Here is a 22856-nt window from a genome sequence, read left to right on the forward strand (position 1 = left end):
GTAATGGCTTTTTATCCTTTATATCCACTAATTAGAATTTAGGCTTTTAATACTAATGCATCATTGCTGCTCACCCTGGTCTTGGCCCCCTAGTGGTGGAGAGTGTGCGTCAGAGTTTGGATCACAGCAGAGTCTTCATTGAGCTGCTGTCTTGCTTTCTTCTTTGAGGCTTTCTTTGCTTACCCTCCCCTCGTCTGAGAGGTGCATCCAATCTGTTTAAACACACTTTTACCAGACAGTATCTTCAGTATTATTTTCATTTACTTATTTATTTATCAGAGCTCGGGGACTCTCGTGCAGAGCTAAAGAGAATTTAAGCACACTCTATATTTTACTGAGAAGCAAATTGGTCTCCCATCAACCCTTTTGTTTCCTTTTTATGAACCGATACTGTGCAATCCTGACCATTTACCATGAAGAGGCTTTGTTAGGCCCCTGGAAGCGTCTCGTAACCACACAAATGATTGGCCTTGGATATTCCCAATATGGTCTCTTTATATAGAGAGGTGTTATTAGAGAATGGAATTGGCTCATGAAATATAAGATGTATAAAAAGAAGCTGCGTCTGCCTTTACTCCTCTTTTAACTTTGCATAAACAGCTCTGATAGGTGCTGTAAATCTCCTCACCCATATGTATCTCCTGAACTATAAAGAAGGATTCATCAGACATGGACATGATGCCTGTTAGACCTCAAGCCTGTCCAGTGTGTTTCCATTTGTTTTTTATTTACCTGTAAAAAAAGACACTCATCATATTTGGATCCTAGAAGAAAAAAAACCTCTGACAGAAACTGTAGTGATGAACAGGAGAGTCAGAACCGCTGGAGTAACACATTTTATACTGCTACGTCATCTGAATCAGTGTTTCTCAACTGGTGGATTGGGACCCAGAAGTGGTCGCAGAGCTGTTTTTAGAGGGTCATTAAAGTGTGCCAGGAACAAAATATTGTCAGAGTCTATGAAGCGCTTTTTAAACAAGTTTGTTTTGTTTAGTGTCTTTCGGTCACATGTTGTGTATCATCTGAACCGTCTGAGGTCCAAACAGCAAAACATTTTAATGAATGAAATCTGACTCTTTGGCCAACTGACGATTTGTCATGAAGGAGGTGGTGTTGGGTCCTGAGACTAGACCAGTTGAGAACCAGTGATCTAAATGATAGAGGTCAATAATAAATAATAAAGTGTTTTTGTAGTGTTTTTCAAGAAGTAGTAGCAGACAGAATCACTCCCATGACTCCTCAACATCATCTTTGTTATTGTTTTGATTGAGAGCCTCATGTGCGTTTAAGATACTAAAGCCATATATGTTAAGTTCTCTCATGATCATGTAGAGGAGTGTAGTGATGCACCTTCATAACGCTGCGTATTGTGTTTATTTGAAGAAAAAAAAAAAACTTATAAGTGTGAGAAAGGGAGAAAGAAAGAAACTGTAAAAAAAATGGATGTCACGGATACTTAGAAGGTTATTTTATTCATATAGTCCGTAGAAAAGTAAAATTAAATCAAGTGCAATACTTTTTTCTCTAAATAGAAAGTGCTGAAATCTCTTTCTAATGTAACAAAATCCATTTTTGTCTCAAATGTAATCCCAGTGCATCTTTGTCACGGTCTGATTGCTCCTTGTTTCTCTCCCCCGTCAGGTTCAGCAGACCTGCACCAGATGTTTCCCACGCCTCCCTCCTTAGAGCAGCACATCATGGGCTACTCTCCCATGAACATGTGCAGCAAAGACTACGGCAGCATGGAGGCCAACACGGGCATGACCATGCTGGACGGCACCTCGGCCCTGGCAGGTCACTTCAAGATCGAGGTGGAGGAGAGTTTCTGCAGCCCCAAGCCATCGGAGATCAAGGTGGGCGCAGCGTCACTAAATCTTTCTGCTCATATTGAAGCGTAAATAACAACTGACTGAACCAACGGGCTTAGATTTACAGCCGGAGCCCGTTCATGTCATGAGTCAGAGTGAGTGATTATCGGCTGATGTATGTTCAGAGTACACTTCAGATTCATGCCGGGGTCAGACTGCACCATCTTTCTCTCTGTTAAGACAGTCACTGTGTCAGATTAGGTAAACACAGAGCCATACATTCATACCCTGACTTGACATGACAAGCTACACGGTGGTACCTGACCAATCATCATGACCGACATGATGACGTCCGAAGGAAGAGGGGCGGGGCTAGACAACACCCAGAAAGAAGGTTGTAAACAAAACAAAAAGCTGTTGTTGCCAGAGCTCGAGAAACTTTTCCTCTGTCTCATAGTTCCATTTTGCAGCACTGACTTCATCGCTCTTATTTCGTGTCACCATTTTATTGTTTATTCTCTTGACTTTTGAGCGTGCGGTGCGCTCTGTGCTCTCATTGGTCAACCTCACCGACGTATCGTAAAACACTGTAGAAGGCAGGAAGAAAATCAAACATGCTAGACTTTTTGTCAGGAGGTCATGAGGCGTCCCAGATGTGGCCTTGATTGTTGTTCACTATAAAACTATACACAGGCCACAAACCCTACATCTGCTGGATCGGGCTATAATCGAGCTTATAACATGAAGTCTGACCTCAACGTAAGACTAAAAGTTCATTAATGATGTCAACAATCATGCCTGCCATCAAGTGTCCATGAGCAGACACTTTTGTTCTTTACAAGTTCATGATATGAGAAAAAGATGTGATTTGCGATAACATTGCTCAGTATTGCGACAACGATAAGATGTTATGAATAAACAAAATTCAAGTTCATATAAGCTTCAACTCACTGTTTCTGTTTTGTGCTGTCCTTCATGTTTTACACAATACCTGTGTTTGCAACATGCCACTGAATCTAAAATCCAACAAAAAATACTTACGTTTCACCACTAAATTGGCTCCAATTTGAGAATAGCAGATATCCATCTTGAGCTTCATCTGACGGCATCAAAATGTTGTGAAAGCATGGCGACATGTTCTGACTCCTGCAATGTGTTTGTTTCCTGCCAATGCTCATATCTTGTAAATCGATGAATTGCAAAACTCTGTCTGTAGTCATCCATCAGTAGACCTGAGGATGATGAAGGTTTGAAGAAGTGTCACCTTCTGCTTAAAGTACAGGCTGCAGAGGTTTCAAATACATTTAGAGTCAGTGTGTAAATATGGGCATATTTGTTGATACTAAAAGTTTACCATGACAACAGGTGTCTAAAAAATGTGGATATCATTTGTAATGAAATGTATGTGTTGCCTAGAATTGCAAAACTTGCCAAGGAATCTTCACGTTTTAACATTCTCTTCAGTGTCAAAGTTATATCTACTGATAGTTGTCTATACATTCATGGGCTTCTTGCAAAAAGGATATGCTCAAAGCTTATTCTGCACAGACATCTGACCTAATGAGTAGATGACATCACTGCATGCCGCGACGTGTGCATGTTTTATCTCCAAAACAAAAAGGACAGATTCAGATGAGACTCTGCATCAGGCATAAGTAATCGACTTTTGTGACTGAGATTTAGCTGCCACAGATGCTGCGTTTATGGGAACATAAAGCAATGAAGTCATAGCCAGGAAAACAGAGATTTATTTCTCTGATGTTGCCATTTGTCACATTTTCCTGTGATGTTACCTTCCAAGAGAATACAGATGTTTCTGTGAGTATCACTGCAGATATCATTATTTCACTACCTTACTAATCTTTTTTACGTCCGTCTCGCAGGACTATTCATTTGTGTTCAAGCCAGAGCTGTGCCAGGCCTTCGTAGGCTGCTCCATGTTCGCTCCTCTGAAGACTTTGCCCAGCCAGTGTCTCCCGCCTGTCAAAATACCGGAGGAGTGCATCTACAGGCCGAGCTGGACCATGGGCAGGGAGATGCTCAACCCTGTGCCTGTCATGACCTTCCTCAACAAGGACAGGTATGTCGCTGTTAATCTTCTTCCTGGGGTTTTAAATGAGACGTTGTTTGTTTTAGAGAAGTCCTCAGGTGTTGCTGTTCTCACACTCCTCAGAACTTTAGAGTAAGAGTAACAGGACATCTGTGTGTAGGCAGCAAACAGTGAAATAATCCACTTAAATCACAGCTTATTGGAGACACATTAAGTGGCTCCTGTGGTATCAATACTGAGCACTCTTCTGCACGCCTTATTTCTATATATAATAGCGTGATTCAAAACTTCTTACATAATATTTATCTGCATGAATAAGTAACTCAGACACTCTGGTGAAGGCGATGCTGTGCTGGCTGGTTTTCGTTCTGTGTGCAAGGAAGCGTACACACTCCGACTCTGCTCCCTCTCGGTCCACACACACACATCCTCTGGTCTCTCCCTGGACAACCCCCCCCCCCCCCCCCCCCCCCCCCTTAGCAGGCTGCTCAATTTCTCATGCATGGCTGCCTCAGGCGGAGCCGAGAAATGAGTGTAAAATGCCTTCTTGGTGGAGGATGAGGATTATCTCTGGAGTGGTGAGATGGGCCCCCACAGTGGCTCTGGCTCTGGCCGCTGTGGGGTCTCTGCTATATCTATCGCTGTGGCTTTTAACGACGCACAGCTACACCTCTGCTGCCGTCCACACACACTCACACATGGGAGTCTCTTATCAGAGAAAGGCCCAAACAGACCATTGATTTTTGTGCTTTTCTCTATCACAGGCAGGTCAGCTCTTATTATTGTAATGTCGACCTCGTCATTGTTCTCTGCATTGAGTCCTTTGGGAACACTTTCTGTTTTAGCTTCAAGCTTTGTCAACTTGACTTTGTATGTTTACATTTTTACACACATGAATTGCTCAATAAGGCAGTTAAACAAAAGAACACATATCTGTTAATCCACTGAATACGAGCCCCCTTTCAGACCGCCATAGCTAAACTCAGCAGTCATCACGTCTTTGTGCAATTCTTCCTGATTCTGCGACGGTGTAATATTTGCACGACACAGCGGGGGCTCCACATACAGACACAGTCAGACATGCACGCACACACCATGCTGCACTCCCCCTGCTGGCTCGGCTGAAACCGTCTCGCCTCTGTTACTTCACCTGAAGTTTCTCCTGTCAGACCCCGAGAATTTTTTCTGCAGAAAGTCCGACTGGGTTGATGTGAGGACGCAGCAGGATATAATCAGTGGTGATGTTGATATCCTGTGATCGGTGTACGGTGCAAAGACTGTATTCATGAGACTGCTATGATCTCTGTGCTCTAATGAACCTGCTGCATTATGTTTTCTGTTCTCCAGTATGTTGTTCACCGCTCTTTGTTGATATTTGTGATTCTGTTGAACTTAATGTAGCATTAATATAAAGACAAGATATTGTCATTATAGCGTCGTATTACGACCTCAGGAGACCCCTCTGCCCCCCTACCGTCTGACAGGGATCCTCTCCTGCTGTGAGGAGCAGATTTGAACAACCAGATCAGGAGAATATCTGGAGCAGTCCTCCTGAAATCATCTAGATATTATCCAGAGTGCATATTCGAAAACGTCTTTTGTCTTTTTGGGACTAACTGACCAATGATGGATGACTAAGAGTCTTCTCACTAAAAGTGTTTAATTGATTGTCTGGGGGGGCTGCTTTAAGACAAACTGGCCTGGAGCAAATGCCTAAGGATGTCCTTTAGGTCAGGTGTTGTTACAGCATGATGTGTTGGCTTTAAGATAAAGAGAGATCTGTTTCTTATCACTAAACGGTGAACAATTAGCATTAAATTAATGCTGCAGGTTTATGCTGAGCCGGTAATGTTGACTCACTTTTACGTAAGAAGATTTTTCTTATTCCTTTTTTTTTGCTGCAGAGTTAATTGCAACTGGGGGACATACTTACGCCTGGCGATTATGAGGATTCTTTTTATACCATTTCACTGTTATTACCGTACACTGGAGCATGACAGAGAATGTAGAGCACAACCAGCAACAAAGGTGGTCCAATAAAAAGAGTGAATAATAAGCCCTGCTCATATTAAAGGTATTAAGAATTGAAGTGTGTAATTGGAGTGCTAAGCCTGGTAATATGCAGGCAGGGAGAGATGTCCGCAAGCTTGGCCAGTGTCCAGAGAATCATGGGGTGAAGATCTCATAATGTTATGTTTGTGCAGCTTTAATGTCTGCGTCCAGACTTTAGGGGCATGCTCTGGCTGCAGGGGAGAAAGTAGTGCTGGGACTTCCTTTTAATGGATCCGTGCCAGGAGTTGTTCCCCCACATATAGACGGGGACACGATGTGCTCACCCTCTTCCCTGCTCTCTAATACTCACACACACACACACACACACACTTTTACTCTCCCCCTCTGCTTCCTTACTGTGGCTTGCCAGCCCAAAAATAAACCTCACCTCAGAGGGACGTTTATTGAATGTCTCTCTCTCTCTCTCTGTCTCTCTCTCTGTCTCTCTCTCTCTCTCTCTGTCTCTCTCTCTCTCTCTCTCTCTCTCTCTCTCTCCTCTTTCTCGCCCCCCACCCTCTCTCTCTTTCTACATCTTTCTTCCACATTCTTGCTCTCTCATGTGTAAACATGTGTGCAGCCGGAGCCCGCTCTGCGTTTCTTTTTGTTGTGAACGTGGTCGTGCCCCACTGCCTTATTACTCAAACTATCTTTACAAATGCAGAGAGACAGTTGGATCAGTGGTACGTTATTATTTGAAGCAATGTACCGAATGTTGCTTTTCAGGGAAGACCTGGAAAAAAAACAACTTCCTTCCTTCCTTTTCTCGTGCTACAATTAGAGGATGAGTGCATCAGGACCTCTGGGGAGAGCTTTTTTTTTTTTACAAGAGTTTGTTAAAGGAAATTATCAGAATTGGCACTGGGAGCTTGGATTACAGACCTTAATCTTATGCACCGGCCTTTAGGGATCACTTCTAATCGTCCACATGGCTGTGTGGGGGATCACAGGAATCCTCTTAATGACCCCTGGACTCTCCCTGACCCTCATTTAAAACCCTAAACTCTGCCGCTGTGTTCCTCCTGTCGTACACAAGCCTAATGAATAATGAATAATTAAAAAAAAGTAAAGAGAAGTTTTGGGGAAAAAAAGACAAGGCAGTTTGGGAAACATATGCTCCAGACTTTAGCTCATATCTATCTTTTGTAAATATAAAATTCAGCCCCCCTCCTCCCCCCCAAATACTACATAGAAGAAGTGGCATTTCATATATTGTACAGTAATATGTGTGAATTGCATACCATTGCCATTGTGTATTGGCTGATCAAAGATGTATACAGAGATGTAGTTAGTAGAAAAGTAATCCCTCCATGTTTTCCATTGAAGGCAGCCTGCTGTATATTTCTGTGTTCATCATGTGAATGACATGGTAAAGAAAAGCTCCAGAGACGCTGTAAAATAATTCAGTTTTAATACATTTTTATCAAACGTGTGTTTCTCATTTGTAAAAGGGACAAACATAAAGGTCACCGGTGACTCAGGATGTAAAGGGAACATAAAACAAGCATATCTAACATCAATAGTTTAACTTACCTTAACTTACCATTTAACTCCATCCAACTGTTTGCATTAAAGTGTGGACGGTAGTGTTGTAGTCAAGACCAAACTAACTGAGACCAGAGTGCTCCGAGACCAAGATAAGACAAAGACATTTAGGGATTGAGACCGAGTCAAGACCAAGACCAAGGCAGAGCGAGACCGAGACCGAGACAAGACCAAGACAATAAATATCAGGAAAAAATAATCATCTTGTGTGCAGGGGGCGTGTCAATCACTTTAGACCGTAACACCGACAAGGTTGCCATGGTAGCCGGAGGATTAAAATCGAACTATGAATGAATCTTTTAGAAAGAGGCGTTTTCCTTCTAACCACAGTAATGACATGGGAAAATAGCCTAACCAGTTATGGTCTTTACCAGTCTTGATTAAAATCTTGAGTCCGTCCAGTCTGAGAGTTTGACCCCGAGATCTTCGAAAAGGGGTCTTGAGACGAAGACAGATTTCAAGTACTAAAACGTATCAACAGTTTGATATTTAAAACATTTAGTGAACGTATGAAACATCTGGCTTTTTGTTCTCTGGTGTCAAATATGGATGAAAACAATCTGTCCTGAAGTCTGGACCTTTGAAAATGTGTACGAGTCCTGCTTTTATTATTTTCCTTTTTCTAACTGGTGTTCGTTATTGTTTCTGTCTTTTGCAGTAACATCCCCAGTGTTGGCAGCGCCTTGGATCAGGACTACAGTCAAAGCTACACCCCTCAAACCCACACCCCCTTCATGTCAAACAGTGCCCCACCAAGTAACAGTGGAACGGGCATCCTGCCTTCACCCGCCACCCCGCGTTTCTCTGCACCCACCCCACGTACGCCTCGAACACCACGCACGCCTCGAGGCCCCTCCAGTGTCCAAGGCTCGCTCAAGTACGAGAACTCGGACCTTTACTCACCAGCGTCCACCCCCTCCACCTGCCGACCGCTCAACTCTGTAGAGCCGGCGACTGTCCCCTCCATCCCCGAGGCGCACAGCCTTTACGTCACGCTCATCCTCTCTGAGTCGGTCATGAACCTTTTCAAGGACTGCAACTTCGACAGCTGCTGCATCTGTGTGTGTAACATGAACATAAAAGGAGCTGACGTCGGCGTGTACCTGAGTGACCCCGGTGGTGAGGCCCAGGAAACCTGCGGCTGCGGCTTCAGCGCCGTGGTCAACAGGCGATATGGCAACGGCTCGGGTCTCTTCCTGGAGGACGAGCTGGACATTATCGGCCGCGGCTCGGACGTCAGCAGGGAGGCGGAGAAGCGCTTTGAGGAGCTGCGGCTCTCATCGCTGGAGAAATCTGGAGTTGGGAGGGGCGACCGAGTCCCAGACGAGCTGATTCTCCTTCTGAAAGATCAGTGCACCAACCCCTTTTCACCCATTTCAACGCTTGAGCATGACATCGTGATGCAGGGGCCGAGCTGGGCTCCTGTACCGGCCTGTGTGAGGGTGGAGGAGAGGGACTACCACAGCGACTGCTACATGGCTCTGGAGCACGGCCGGCAGTTTATGGACAACATGTCAGGGGGCAAAGTGGACGAGGCGCTGGTCAAAAGCACCTGTCTGCACCACTGGGATAAACAAAACGGTGAGGAATATGGATTTTTAGCTTTTTCATGCAGGCTAAAACTGCCTTAATATTTATTTTAAATGCCACTTTGTTTATTTTGTCTGATTGGACAAGAGGCAGGGACTTTTCACAATATGTGTCACTCCTCCTCAGTCAGGAGTTCTGAATACTTTAAATTAACTTTTACAGCTGACAGACTTTTTCTTTATTTGTCATCTCAAACCTCAGAATCACAACACACTCACAAAAAATAATCTGTTGAAACTACTTTCTGCACATTTAACTATCGTATAAAAGCGTTAACACACTCGAGGTCGAGATGTTGTTCTGAATATCAGCACTGCGGCCGAGTGCCTACGAACCAATCACAGCAGGGCTGATATTAAGAACAACATCCCAACCTCGAGTGTGATATTGCTTAATTAGTCATCATAATGTTCTCATATTTTGAAGCAACTACCCTAACCCTATGAAGTCAAAAAGTTTAAAAAAATGCACAAATATCATGAACTGGAACTTAATAAAGGACCTAAAGATGTTAAGAGAAACTCCCTGACATGTCTCCCCTCGTTTAGTTTTTGCAGCCAGAGGACGGAGCTTCTCTTGTTGTGATTAATCTTTAGCTTCCTCTTCTCTCTGTTCTCCAGCGGTGGACGTGAGTGCGCTGTGCTCTCAGGACGTTCTGCGGGTGCTGATGTCCCTCCAACCCGTTCTCCAAGACGCCATCCAGAAGAAGAGGACAGTAAGGTCGTGGGGCGTTCAGGGTCCCCTCACCTGGCAGCAGTTCCACAAGATGGCTGGACGGGGCTCTTACGGTAAAACTGAGGACAAACTTTGTTTGAGTTTATCATCTAGTTCAGTGTTTTCCAACCACAAGGATTACGCTTTTGTGTATATAAAAGCTCAAAAATCCATGACCACCAGGGTAATAACATGTGATGTTCGAGTGCATGACACGTGGGTTGTGCGTCTTTTCGGGTTGTAAAATCTGAGGATGTTGTGGGATCAATAGGCAGTGTGGTCCCTCTGCTGTGCTCCAGATGTCAGCTCTGTTGGGAGGTGCTGTCACGTCGTCCGGTGACCTCACAGTCTGATGCACAGCAGAGAGTGAAAGAAACAGGGAGTGAACCTTAGCTCTTCTCAACACGCCTTCTCCTTTCCTCTTTCTCCTCCTTCCTCCTGTCTTCCTCAGGCACAGACGAGTCCCCAGAGCCCTTGCCCATCCCCACCTTCCTGGTGGGTTACGAGTACGACTTTGTGGTGCTGTCTCCGTTCGGTCTGCCCTACTGGGAGAAACTGCTGCTGGATCCTTTCGGCTCCCAGCGGGACGTCGGGTACCTGGTGGTTTGTCCTGACAACGAGGCTCTGCTCAGCGGTGCCAAAAGCTTCTTCCGTGACCTCACAGCTGTTTACGAGGTAGGAACTTTGAAGAAGGGTGCAAACACTTCAGCGCTGGTGCTATTCTAATATGACAATGATGCACCACTCTTCTCTGCTTTGGCAGTGAACTCTGAGAACTGTTCTTTAGATTTCTTCCTCCTGTGCCTATCTTTTGATATTCTTGCAAACTTTGAAGTTGATTCCTGGAATTAAAACACTTCTTATGCCTAGAATGTATTCATCCTAAGCTAATGGTTATGTAAGTCGATAAACAATAACATTAGATTTAATTAAGAACCATTTCACAAGATATTTCATAGCACTCCAATTATTTAAACTCCAGACTTTTCTTGTGTTTTATGATATGCTCATTTTTATTAGCATTGTTTAAAGTGCTTGCATAGCTATTTGTGCTTATTGTGATTTAATTTCCAAATGCACAATATCCCTAAACATCTTTACAGACTACTACAATGTTGGGTCAATTTCGTAATGTCTGCCCTTTTCTATTATGTTTACAAATTTAAATCAGTTAAAAAAGGACGCATGCTGGGGCGCCGGATAGCCTAGTGGTTGTGTTGTGCATCCCATATACAGACTCTATAGTCCTCTTCAAAGCAGTCGTGTGTTCTAATCCGACCTCTGCCCTTTGCTGCATGTCATCCCCCACTCTCTCTCCTCCTAACGTTTCCTGTGTCTCTTCAGCCGTCCTATCCATTAAAGACTTATCTCCACATGCTGGAGAGGTCTTCATAGTTAGTTATGCAATTACAATATTTGTCTGAGTAATTCCTGATGGAAAATCAATTATTTATTCAATGTTCAAAGAAGAAGAATTACATTATCAATAAAAAAACACTTCAAGTGTGTCACTCCTTTACAAGAAATAACTATATAACTGCTCTAGATCACACATTCATTGTCTTTGCCGTTTTGCTTTACCCTTGTTTTTCTGCAGTCGTGTCGACTGGGTCAGCACCGGCCCATCTCCAAAGGTTACCCTGATGGCATCGTCCTCGTCGGTGGCAGCGGAGCCAAGAGCCTCGTGGATGAGCCCATCAGTGAATGGTTTCTAAAGGCTGCCAGCGGCAACAGCGACGCCTTCACTAAACTCAAACTCTATGCACAAGTGTGCCGCCACAACCTCGGTACGTGTCACTTACAGTCTGCCGGGTCACGGCTGCTGTTTTGATTGTTGCCGAATGCTCGGCTGAATGTCCACCTTTGACACACACTCTGTAAAGTTATGAAAAGGCTCGCTGGAGAGGGCCTTGACTGTGTGAGAGCAAGCTTTAATTCTCTGAAGGAGAAGGTGAAGTGGAAATGGTTTGAATAGAATGTGTTTTTATTTTTACCAACCTTGTTCATTAATAAAAGTCTTTTTTTTTCAGCTCCATACCTCGCTTCACAGCCATTGGACAGTTCCCTCCTCACGCAGCCCACTCCCCCAACCTCATCCAGCCAGTCATCATCATCCACACAACTTTCTAACTCCACCTCCAGCTCCGTCGGCTCGGTCAACTCTGCGGGCTCCTCGGTTTCCAGCAGCAACAGCGGATCCACAAACGGCTCTTCGTCATCCAACAGCCTGGTGACATCCTCGGGCCAGCCTGGCAGCGGGATGCCGTCTGCTAAGCCATCCTCGTTCCCCCCCTTTGGGAGCATGAACAGCCAGGGCCAGGGAGGAGCCCCCCAGAGCGGACAGCTGGGACAGCAAGCTGGTACTCAGAACACCGGCACCTCAGGGGACAACTCCAGCAGCCAGGCCCAGGGGCCCCCTGAGCCTCCTGAAAGGTACTTCAAGCCTGAACACAATCCATTAAAAACGAAAGGAGGCATTTGATCCTTTTTGTTTTAAGTCGGTGACACTTGATTTGTTTTTACTGTATTTTCAAAACACGTTCAAGTTTATTAATTCTCTCAGTGTTTATATTCTTAAAGCTGTGCACGCTGGAGTCTGACCGAAGAAGTATCTGAGGGAGGATAGGATGAGTTTTTAATTCTCTGTGTCCGTGTGATCTTATGTTCTCAGCACTTTGGAACGAGAAAAGATCGGCGTGCCCACAGACGGCGAGTCGCACGCCATCACGTATCCACCCGCCATCGTTGTTTACATCGTGGACCCCTTCAGCTATGAGGAGGCTGACGGCGGTCAGGGCCCGGTACCCGCCCACTCCAGTGTGTGGACGTTGGGTTTGCTACGCTGCTACCTTGAGATGCTTCAGTTCCTGCCCCCACATATCCGCAACTCTATCTCAGTACAGGTACGTGAAGATCCCTGCAGAGCTACATATTTAATGCTGACCTTTTTTTTAATCATAAAGGAAGAAAATGCATGCTAATCGATCGCTCCTCAGTGGTTAAAAGATTAGTGGTCATAGATAATACTTAGCATCATAGCTGACACATCCATCATCATCAGGAGCAGTAAAACAGTTTATGATTACTTACTTACTGCGTTCAAAACTCCTGTCCGGGCTTTTAGAAGTAACAGATAGAAATAAAGAAAAAGAGACTCTTCTCCCTCCTCCATCACTTGTCCGTGTACATCATATTTGTTGAAAGTTGAAGTTGCAGGTCCTTTGCTGTTCATTTTATTGATACTCTGTTTGTAATGACAGAGAAGAGAAAAGTGCAGTGATTCGTCTGATGAGATAAGATTTAACTCAGGCTAACTCGTTAACTCGACTGTTCAGATTGAAATGCAGAGAACTGTGATAATGAACGTTATTGTACTGTAACTGTAACAGATTTCTAGAGAGGGTATAAGCTTGTTTCCTTATGTCTAATATCTGTTTTTTTGTTTTCTGTCCCTCAGATCGTCCCTTGCCAGTACCTCCTTCAGCCAGTGCGAGGTGAAGACCGTCACATCTACGCCCAGCACCTCAAGTCTCTAGCCTTCTCTGTTTTCGCTCAGTGCAGACGGCCTCTGCCCACCTCCACCAACGTCAAGTCACTGACGGGCTTCGGCCCGGGGTTGGCCATCGACACAGCACTGAAGAGCCCCGAGGTAAATACAAATCTGACCCGAGTTTTACAAGTCTCACTCTAAATGGCCTTGACAAAATCCTTCTGTAAATCAGAGAAAGTTGTTGCTCTAGTGGAAAGTATGCAGTTTAGCTCTTCAGCCAAACAGTCTCAGCGTCCTTTCAGGTGTTAGCATCAGCATGCTAGCGTTGTCCTCTGATCGATAGCCAAGCAAACAGAGCCTGACACTGTGGCCCTAGCAACAGCCTCTCAGTTGCTTTCAGCTCTCCCGCCAGACATGAACCTGACCCGGTGTGACCCAGCCTGTTGCCCCGGCTGTGTTCAGTCTGCCGCTGAAAGCAAAGAAGGCAAAGAGATAAAGACTTCTTAGTGCTAACCATCCTTGTAGTTTTTTCTGCTGGAACATGACCGAGGGAGCTCGTAACCTTCTGCTACTCCAGAGTTGTCTTTCCATTATCTGCTTGGCTAGCTCCCTGAAACTCTCGTAATGGGATCTTGACTCCAGGTTTAGACAAAGGGGTGCTTTAGATCAGGACCTCATTCTTGCAGCCAGTGCTACTGTTCCATTTGAACACATTTAAAAACCTTTGGACGGGACAGTGGGAACAAGACAAAGGACAGGTTTGGTCATAAAGTCAACAAGGATGTGAACTGAGCTGTTATTAGTATCGAAAGCAAAGATTTCCAGCAGCCAATCATGCAAGAACAACATTTTCACATCTGGAGCATGTCCATTTCTTAAAATGTATTTGTTCATTCATTCCTAACCTTATATCCTGACGTCTTCACTTTCCAACCTGCAGAGGCCCGAGTGTCTGCGTCTGTATACACCTCCGTTCATTCTGGCGCCAGTGAAGGACAAGCAGACGGAGCTCGGGGAGACGTTCGGGGAGGCGTCGCAGAAATACAACGTGCTGTTTGTAGGATACTGTCTGTCACATGACCAGCGCTGGCTCCTGGCTACGTGCACTGACCTGTATGGGGAACTCCTGGAGACCTGCATCATCAACATAGATGTTCCCAACAGGTACTACCTCCAACACCTGCTCAATATTCATACCTACGAGCGTCACTGTTCAACCTTCAGGGAGAGCACAGGCTAAAATAATAAACACAACATCTTAGTCAAAAACACAAACTACCTCACCGCAAAAAGACAATCCTCTTACCGACGTCTGTAGCTGAAAAACAGGAGAAAAGATTCATCAAAATAAAACTCTCCCTTACACCCGACCCGAACTGCTTCAAGAAATGAGTATTCTTACAAAACAGCTCAATAAACAAAACACTCAATATCTCTCTCACTTCACGTCTGTCTCTTTGGAGGTGAGGAAGAAGGCTGGCTGGCGGCGTTCCAGCTTCCACAACTCCCTTTTTAAAACTGCCGCCCTTAGCTACCCTCCAATAAGGCGCAGGCATGCAGCACCAGTTTCCGTCCTGGTGCTCACATTGTCAGCTTTTTCCTCAGTCATGGAGCAGCACAACGCCCCAAAGGCAGATCCCATAAAAACACGTATATGACTCACGGTCATAACACATGTCAAAAAAATTCCATCATTGCCTTTGCCTTAAAGTATGATGTCAAATCCAATACTGTTGGCATAATTTAGTGTCCTTACCTTATTAGTCTTTGAGAACTGATCACTGATTGGCCAGAAGTGCAACACTTATATAATAACTATATCATCAAGCTATCAATCTAACAAATTAGAGTATCAGGCATTGCTCCCTCTCTCCCTCTCTCTCTCTCTCTCTCTCTCTCTCTCTCTCTCTCTCTCTCTCTCTCTCTCTCTCTCTCTCTCTCTCTCTCTCTCTCTTTCTCTTAAGTTTGTGCAGCCAAATGACAGAGTCTCAGGTCCCAGAGTTGTGACTTTACTTCCTCCTTTAATCCCATTTAATTTTTTGACCTGTTTCCACCTTCTTCATCTAAGAAGCTCACTTTTCTGTTCAAAAACTTTAAATACATTTGAGGTTATTTACCTTTTTGTTAATAGTTCCCGACACAGAGCAGCATTAAAGCTACTGTGAGGAGTTTTTAACTGGTTATGGACCATGCTGCTGCCGGGTAAGTGTGGCAGAGATTCACAGTGAGGGACGTTTGAAAGTGAAAAGACAGCAGGGAGAGACTCTTCTTAAGACACTTCCTACACATGTACAGGACCGGATCAGCAACAGATAAAAGGCCCTGCTTTGTCCGCAGTGGGCCAGGCTTTATGGAGTGAATCTGTCGTCTCCTAGCAGATTGAAGTTACAAAGAGAAGCTTCATGTGACTGAGAGCTATGAATTGTTTCCTCTCTGGTTAGACTTAGTCATACTCTGTCTCTATAAGTGTTGTGACAGCTACTTGATATCATTTAATCTGTCAACAAATGTGCGTAACCTTACTCAAAGGTGTGGGACAGCTGTCATCAGCGTTGGGAAAGTGTGTCTGCTTCTTATCAGCATCATGCTAGCTGTCAGATGACATTTGTCGCTCAAGTTCAAATTAAGCCCGAGTGTGAAGGCTCACGACTGTCAGTCAAGCAAATGAACCCACATGCCTGAACAGAGGTTCACCTTCACTCTGTTAATTGGCTGATTAGAAACCTGACTCCTGTGTATTCTTGAATGCTGTGAAATGTTTTAACGCGTGTCGATGCATGTTCCACAGGGCGCGGCGGAAAAAGGGCTCCGTGCGACGGTACGGCCTGCAGAAGCTGTGGGATTGGTGCTTGGGCCTGGTACAGATGACATCAGTCCCCTGGAGGGTGGTGATTGGCCGACTGGGCAGGATAGGACACGGAGAGTTAAAAGGTAAGAGGACTGTCATGCTCGCTGATAGATAACGTCAGTGTTTCTCCTCTCAGTGTGTCACTCTTTTATTCATCCCTGTGGCTCTCCTCTCTTGATGTTTCAGACTGGAGTATTCTGCTGAGCAGGAGGAACCTCCAGTCACTGAGTCGCCGTCTGAAGGAAATGTGTCGAATGTGTGGCATCTCCGCCTCCGATACTCCCAGCATCCTCAGCGTGTGCTTGGTTGCCATGGAGCCCCAGGGATCCTTTATCATCATGCCCGGTACAAAAGATTATATACACACTTGGAATCTTTTTTTGACTTACACTTCTCGTCTGAGTCACATTACTCTACTGAGAAGGCAGCGCTGAGATGTGTGTGTGTCTGTGTGCGGGGATGTGTGTGTCTGAGGTCTTGATTGATGGCAGCAGCATATCACAATGCATGTCCCCTCCTTGTCCAGATCAGATTGATGGCAGGGAAGATCATGTACCTTTCGCTCAGAAAGCACTACCTCTCAGATGGCCATTGATCTGAGCGCGGTGTGATGGAGAGGCAGATCAATGGGTTTATTTTGGGAAACGAGTGGGGGGGATTGTCGGTGCATCATAGCGGGATTGTGTTGAGCGATGCTGGGCCGAGGACATCTCCTTTCCTGATACGCTTTCCGAGCTGAAAGAGATTAGCATGGCTGTGTTAGCCTCAGATGACTGTGACTGGTGGGGGGGGGGGGGGGGTTTACATCACTGTAAGAGGGAATTTAAAAATGGAGAGGCTTGTTGGCGCTGACTGTAACAGCTGTTCTAACATTTGAAATTGTATTTATTTTTTGATCATGAAGTACACATGCAGAATCCTACTGTGGGTTTAAATTATACAATCAACATTGTAAATGAAATGCATAGTAACAACTGAGTCAAGTCAAATGCTAATTAAACTCCCCCCTCCAGTGTATCCACTTCAAACTCCTCATTATCACCTACAAAGCCCTCCACAACCTGCCCCCCCCCCTAAAAACTCACCTCTTCAACATCGCCTACATCCACTAAAAAAACTCAGTTCTCATCCTCCTTCTCTAGCGCTTTTTCTTCTTTGTTTTGTTTTTTTGTTTACATTTTTTCTTGTTAAGTGTCTGAGTATTCAGAAAAGCCCTTTGAAAATCTAATGCATTATTATTATCATTTTTATTATTATCACTGCATTCAGTGATTTGTTCGTCATTATTCAGTTTCCTGTTTGATGTGACAACACTTCAATGTTTGAGGACATCATTTGACTCAAACGAGGAATACAACACATTTTAACTTTGAAGACTTTTCTCAGTAAGCGAGCAGGGAAAGGAGTTTCCTCATACTGGATAAAAGGATTCTGATTGAATTGACTTCTTCTCACTGTACTGTTTATTGACCTTCTCCCGCCCTCTCGTCTCTTTGCTCCCCTTCAGACTCTGTGTCGACGGGCTCGGTGTTCGGCCGCAGCACCACCCTGAACATGCAGACGTCCCAGCTGAACACCCCACAGGACACCTCCTGCACCCACATCCTGGTCTTCCCCACCTCCGCCTTCGTCCAGGTGTCCAGCTCCAATTACACCAACATCGACCCCAACATCGACATCCTCAACGCCACCACGGGTCAGCAGTGCTCCCTCATCTATCATGAAGTCGTTCTCTCCATTTGTTTTTAATTCAGTGTGGCTCAGCCTGTTCGCTGGACTTCAACGTGCTCACTGATGTTAAAGGGAAATGCAGCAATTACAGAGTTTTCTCCTTTAATCTATTCTGTGTGTTTCAAAGGACTTCCTGTTTTTACTCTCCGGTCTGTTTTTGTTAAAGCTGAAATAGTTTGTGCATTTAGAGCACTTTCAGACGTCTGCAGCCTACTCCATTGTGCAAACATGTTTTAGGACTGAAGTCAGAAGCTTTGTCATTCAGTACTCAGTAGAAGACGAGCATTGTAGCTACATTGTAATTCCTTTCAGGGCCGCAGGGAGCTAATCAGTTAAAAATAACTTCACTCTTTCTCCTCAGATGATTCAGATGCTATCGGGATCTTTGCCCTGCTGGATCAAGAGAACGAGTTTGTGGACCCTGACATCATCAACATCTCGCCCAACACTTCACCTGTGCACTCCCCTGGCTCTCATTACCACCATGGAGGTGATGGCAGCAAGGTGAGTTAAATAGATCCCCCTCGTAGGTCATAGCGTGTGTGTCGTATACCTGTTAGTTGTAAAAAGAAAACTAGCCTCTGATGAACATCAGTCTCCCGTTCCTTTGTTGTTAAATGAGTTTGGATGAAGCAACAACAGTTGATCCTTTCTGTCAAAAAGAGGATGCATAGAAACAACAATCTGACTTTGAGTATCTTCCTTGTTTCAGGGCCAGAGTACGGACCGTATGGAGTCTCATGAAGAGGTTCCTAACCTCCTGCAGCAGCCTCTCGCCCTGGGCTACTTTGTTTCCACGGCTAAAGCCGGCCCGCTACCCGACTGGTTCTGGTCAGCCTGTCCGCAGGCTCAGAACCAGTGTCCACTCTTCCTCAAGGTACCAGCAACCTTTTACATGTTCTCTTGATATGCTTTTTTTTTTCTATTGCCACCTTTAAACTTCATAGCACAGTAGTGGGAAAGGAGGTTCTTTACATGGTTGAACAAGATAAGATAGTCAGCTAAGGACAGTGCATCAGGACGAGAACATAAAAACAAAATCCAGGGGTGTTCGTTCCTTTAGCATGCAGGAATACTATCACATTTTAAGGAGAAATGCTGTCAGAGCTGAGGTGCATTTTGGACATGGAGAAGATTGTTCCATCACATATAGAGCTACAGCCAGCATCTGATTAGCTTAGCATGAAGCCTGAAATCAGGCAGAACCAGCACCTTGCCTTAAACCAGAGCACAGCATCCTGCCTGTGTTTCTGCTGATAGCCTGAAAGTTAGCTGTGCAAGAGAAGTCCAAGAAATAAGCACAACTGTCATTTAAAGAGACAATTAATAAGTAACAAAGTGATATCTTTGTCATTGCTTTGGTATGTGCAACAATCTTTTTTCTGTGTTTCTGTGTTTCTGTTACAAAAAAAAAGAAAAAACTTTTTGCACAGATATCTATTGTGTTTGGAGTTTAGCTCCAGACTCACTGCTCCTGTTCCTGCTCTGTAAAATAAGCTGTAATAATTGAGATGAGATGTACCGGTAATAAAAGGTTACCAACATGATTGTAATGTCCCTCCCCTCTCTCCCCGTGCTCCCTCTCTCAGGCCTCTTTGCACCTCCATGTGTCTTCAGTGCAATCAGATGAACTACTGCCCAGCAAACACTCCCACCCCCTCGACTCCAATCAGACCTCAGACGTACTCAGGTAAACAACCACACAGCACACATCTGAGTGGGACTTTTATTTTGAAACAAAGACCGAAAAAGCAAAGCCAATATCTCAATTTGAATCAGTCTGCAAAACGTACTTTCACAGTTAGCCTGTAAAGAGTAAATACCATCCTTTGTTGCCTGTCTCAGTTTTTTTTTGGTCCCTTCACCATGCAGAGCGTCCTTGGCTCCCTTAGAAGGCCTCATGTAGGAAACCTTGCCCTAATGATACTCTTAGTTTATAAATTTTGTTATTGTGTGCTATTTTAATTTGCCCCTTAAATCACTTGATAGCTGTGTTTTAGTGTCATGCATTAAAGATTGTGTTATTCTCATTAAATATAAAAGAACTAAAGACTGAGCTACGTGCAGTTATACATGCTCCTTTATTGAAGTTCAGGAATGTATCATTTTGAAAAGCAGCTCATAAACAAGTGATGGAATAAATGCCTGTCTTCTGTGTGCCTGTGATAGATATGTGCTGGAGCAGTACAACGCCCTCTCCTGGCTGACGTGTGACCCTGCAACACAGGACCGACGATCGTGTCTCCCCATTCATTTTGTGGTGCTCAACCAGCTGTACAACTTCATCATGAACATGTTGTAACCAACGTTCACAGGGAGAGGAGGAGTAGGGAGGGAGGGGGGGGGGAGTGTGTGTACGGTGCAGGGGAAACATTTATCAGTGGAGAGGAAATCGACGACTCCGAAGGGGGTGAAGAAAAACTGCAAAAACCAGACCACATCACAGAGCTGGATCCTGCTACACCGAGACTGGATTTAGACGGCTGTTTTAAGCTGAGGCGGTCCTGTCCCCTTCCCCCTCCCCCTTATGGCTGTTACTGGAGGAGACAGTCCTGTCCCTGTGATTTTAGAGACGTGCACGTAGAGACAAGGGAATAAAGAAGACGGAGGAATAAATGAACGTGAGAGAATGACAGATTGGTTGTCATGATATGTAGCATGGCAGCACAGTCCCTGGCCAGTCTGTGTTGGAGAGAAGAGTATCTGCGGAAGAAAAGGGACACACGTGATCAAGGAAAAACTCAAGAATGGATCTTTAGGTTTTAAGATCGAAAGATTCCTTTTTATTCCTTTGGATGAAATAGTATCCAAAAGAAATGCCTGCATCTATCTTATTTATTGTAAGTTTTTAAATGTATAATTTGTCTTATTTCTTAACCTCTTTTATATATATATAAATATATATATATAAAAAATGGAGAAGGTTTATATCACCTTCTGGCTTTAAAGCAATTGGTCTAAGATATATGTAATCGTCTTAATTAAAAAAAACAACCAGGAAAAAAACAGAAAAATTAACTACGGTCCCAGTAGGTTGCTTTTAGAGTATTATTTTTTGTAATGGAGACAGAATATTTGTATTGTTACCATGTACAGAAGAGTCAGAGTGGAAAATTATGTTTTCATGCCTTTGAGCATGACGGACTTACAGCCAAGCTGTAGCTACAGAGGACTTGTACAGCAATGAACTTCACTGTGTTCAAATAAAGAGGTACATTGTTGTATATAATATTTTATACCACACATTTAGACACAAAAACCAAACGGCAATATATATAAATAATTATATATGGACGCCATGCCAGCAGCTGGTGGTGTGGCTTCTGTTTTAGGAATAAAGTGCGTCAACTTATTTCCCTGTGCTTGTGGTTTTTGAATTTTTTGGGAAGGGGTCTGACGGATGTGCAATCGGACGAGAGGACCCAACAAGAGGAGGAGAGGGAGCTGACGTCAGAGGAGAAAAGAAAATAAGAGCAAGTGTGTGAAAGCAGTCGCCTCTAAGGCAGACGTACTGTGACCTTTTCAGCACGTCCGCTAGATTAGTGGTTCTCAACTGGTGGGTCGGGACCCAGAATAGGCTTTCAGTGGGCCGTGAATGTGTCCCTGGAAGAAAAATGCAGTCAAAACGTTTTGTTCAGTTACTCTGTTCTATCACGCTGTGCAACATCTGAGGTCCAAACTGCACAATATTTCTTTAGAAAAATCTGATTGAGTGAAAAATATAAGAAAGTTGGGTTGAGTTTCATGAAGGAGTAGTGGGTGGGTCCTGAGGCTCGAGCAGCTGATCACCACTGCTCTAGATTCTGACACATCTCCTGAATCTGTTGGATCTGTTGGATCTTTTAGCCCCACTTCTGATTGGTTCTGGATATATTTAGACCAAACCCATTTCACTTCAGAAAGTAAATGTGGTGTCAACAGACTTCGACCAGCTATGGACGGCTGCTTATTGGAGATGCTGTGACCCGTCTGGATGTCTCCTGTTTAGAGGGAAACTGTCAAACTATCGCTCTTTACATCGGATATTTGCCACGACTTGTTGGCTTGAAAACCTGACAGTCATGTATTTTGTCTTCTCTTGAGTGTAGATAAATACATTTAATATTAAATAAAACCCTGAAAATTGAATGTCACCCCAGTGCCCATGTTTTCTTTTTGGAAAACCGTGGTAGTTTGCAGCTTCTACTTAACAGTAACTGCAGGCTTGTAACAACACTCAATTCAAGTGGGGAGAGCATTAAAATAACCCTGCATAACAATAGGAGTCAAATATCTTACTTGTAAATTGCCGAGCTGCCCTGGGGTCTTGTACGAGTCGTACTAGTAGTAGCTGGTAATTCGTTCTTTTGAGATGTTTCTGCATTTTCCACGCTGTAAGCAGCCTTTGGATACACAGAGAAGTCCCGCTTTGTTCGCCTGCTCTCACCAGCCCTGAAATACGAAGTGGAAGTCAAACTGACAACATGTGAGAGTCTAAAATTTAAGATACAATCTGTGAACAGTAGGAACTAATGGATGAATAATAAAGTTTAACCAACCATGCTAGAGCTGCAATGATGAATCACTGTACTGTTAAAATGATCAGCAGAATAATAATCTCCAAACATTCTAAATCATCAATGATTCCTTTTGATTCAAGCTTGTGATTTTTCAACACAATTAAGCAAAACATTTTCCTGGCCCCAGCTTCTTTAAGAGAATAAAGTCTCCACCTTCTCCACCTTTTCAAACAGTCCCCTGTGGTCTAAATGAAACATCTGTGCTGTTCTTTGGTCAAAATATAACATGAATCAAGCACCAGAGGAGGTTTGTGACCCTGTAGAAACCAGCTCTCACAGAACACTCCCTTTTGGTGTGTGTGTCTCTTTAAATGCAATGAGCCCCCTCCCCCTCCAAGTTTTTCTGGTATATATCATTCCTCTGTAGCGAGAATAAAAATGGCGGACCTCCGTAAAAGTTTTGTTCTAGGCTGGGGGTTGAGTCCATGGGTGGAGATACCAGGGGAGGGGAGGATATTTTATTTTACCAGAA

General features: G+C 44.2%; 1 protein-coding gene across 1 annotated transcript in view; it reads left to right on the top strand.

Moving 5' to 3' along the window:
• The window catches only part of med13a (mediator complex subunit 13a), a 92483-nt gene extending 71306 nt beyond the window's left edge, over window positions 1-21177 (top strand). The window contains exons 14-30 of the mRNA XM_020631201.3: window positions 1642-1853; window positions 3692-3888; window positions 8111-9033; window positions 9663-9830; window positions 10208-10431; window positions 11354-11543; window positions 11787-12189; window positions 12428-12659; window positions 13214-13405; window positions 14187-14410; window positions 16035-16177; window positions 16281-16439; window positions 17602-17790; window positions 18187-18329; window positions 18538-18702; window positions 19415-19515; window positions 19995-21177. Of these exons, the coding sequence (XP_020486857.1) occupies window positions 1642-1853; window positions 3692-3888; window positions 8111-9033; window positions 9663-9830; window positions 10208-10431; window positions 11354-11543; window positions 11787-12189; window positions 12428-12659; window positions 13214-13405; window positions 14187-14410; window positions 16035-16177; window positions 16281-16439; window positions 17602-17790; window positions 18187-18329; window positions 18538-18702; window positions 19415-19515; window positions 19995-20127 (3998 nt within the window). The 3' untranslated portion in view covers window positions 20128-21177. The remainder of the gene's footprint in view (window positions 1-1641; window positions 1854-3691; window positions 3889-8110; window positions 9034-9662; window positions 9831-10207; window positions 10432-11353; window positions 11544-11786; window positions 12190-12427; window positions 12660-13213; window positions 13406-14186; window positions 14411-16034; window positions 16178-16280; window positions 16440-17601; window positions 17791-18186; window positions 18330-18537; window positions 18703-19414; window positions 19516-19994) is intronic.
• The last annotated feature ends 1679 nt before the right edge of the window (window positions 21178-22856 follow it).

Source organism: Labrus bergylta, chromosome 14, assembly GCF_963930695.1.
Source record: "Labrus bergylta chromosome 14, fLabBer1.1, whole genome shotgun sequence".
In the NCBI taxonomy this organism is placed as follows: Eukaryota; Metazoa; Chordata; class Actinopteri; order Labriformes; family Labridae; genus Labrus; species Labrus bergylta.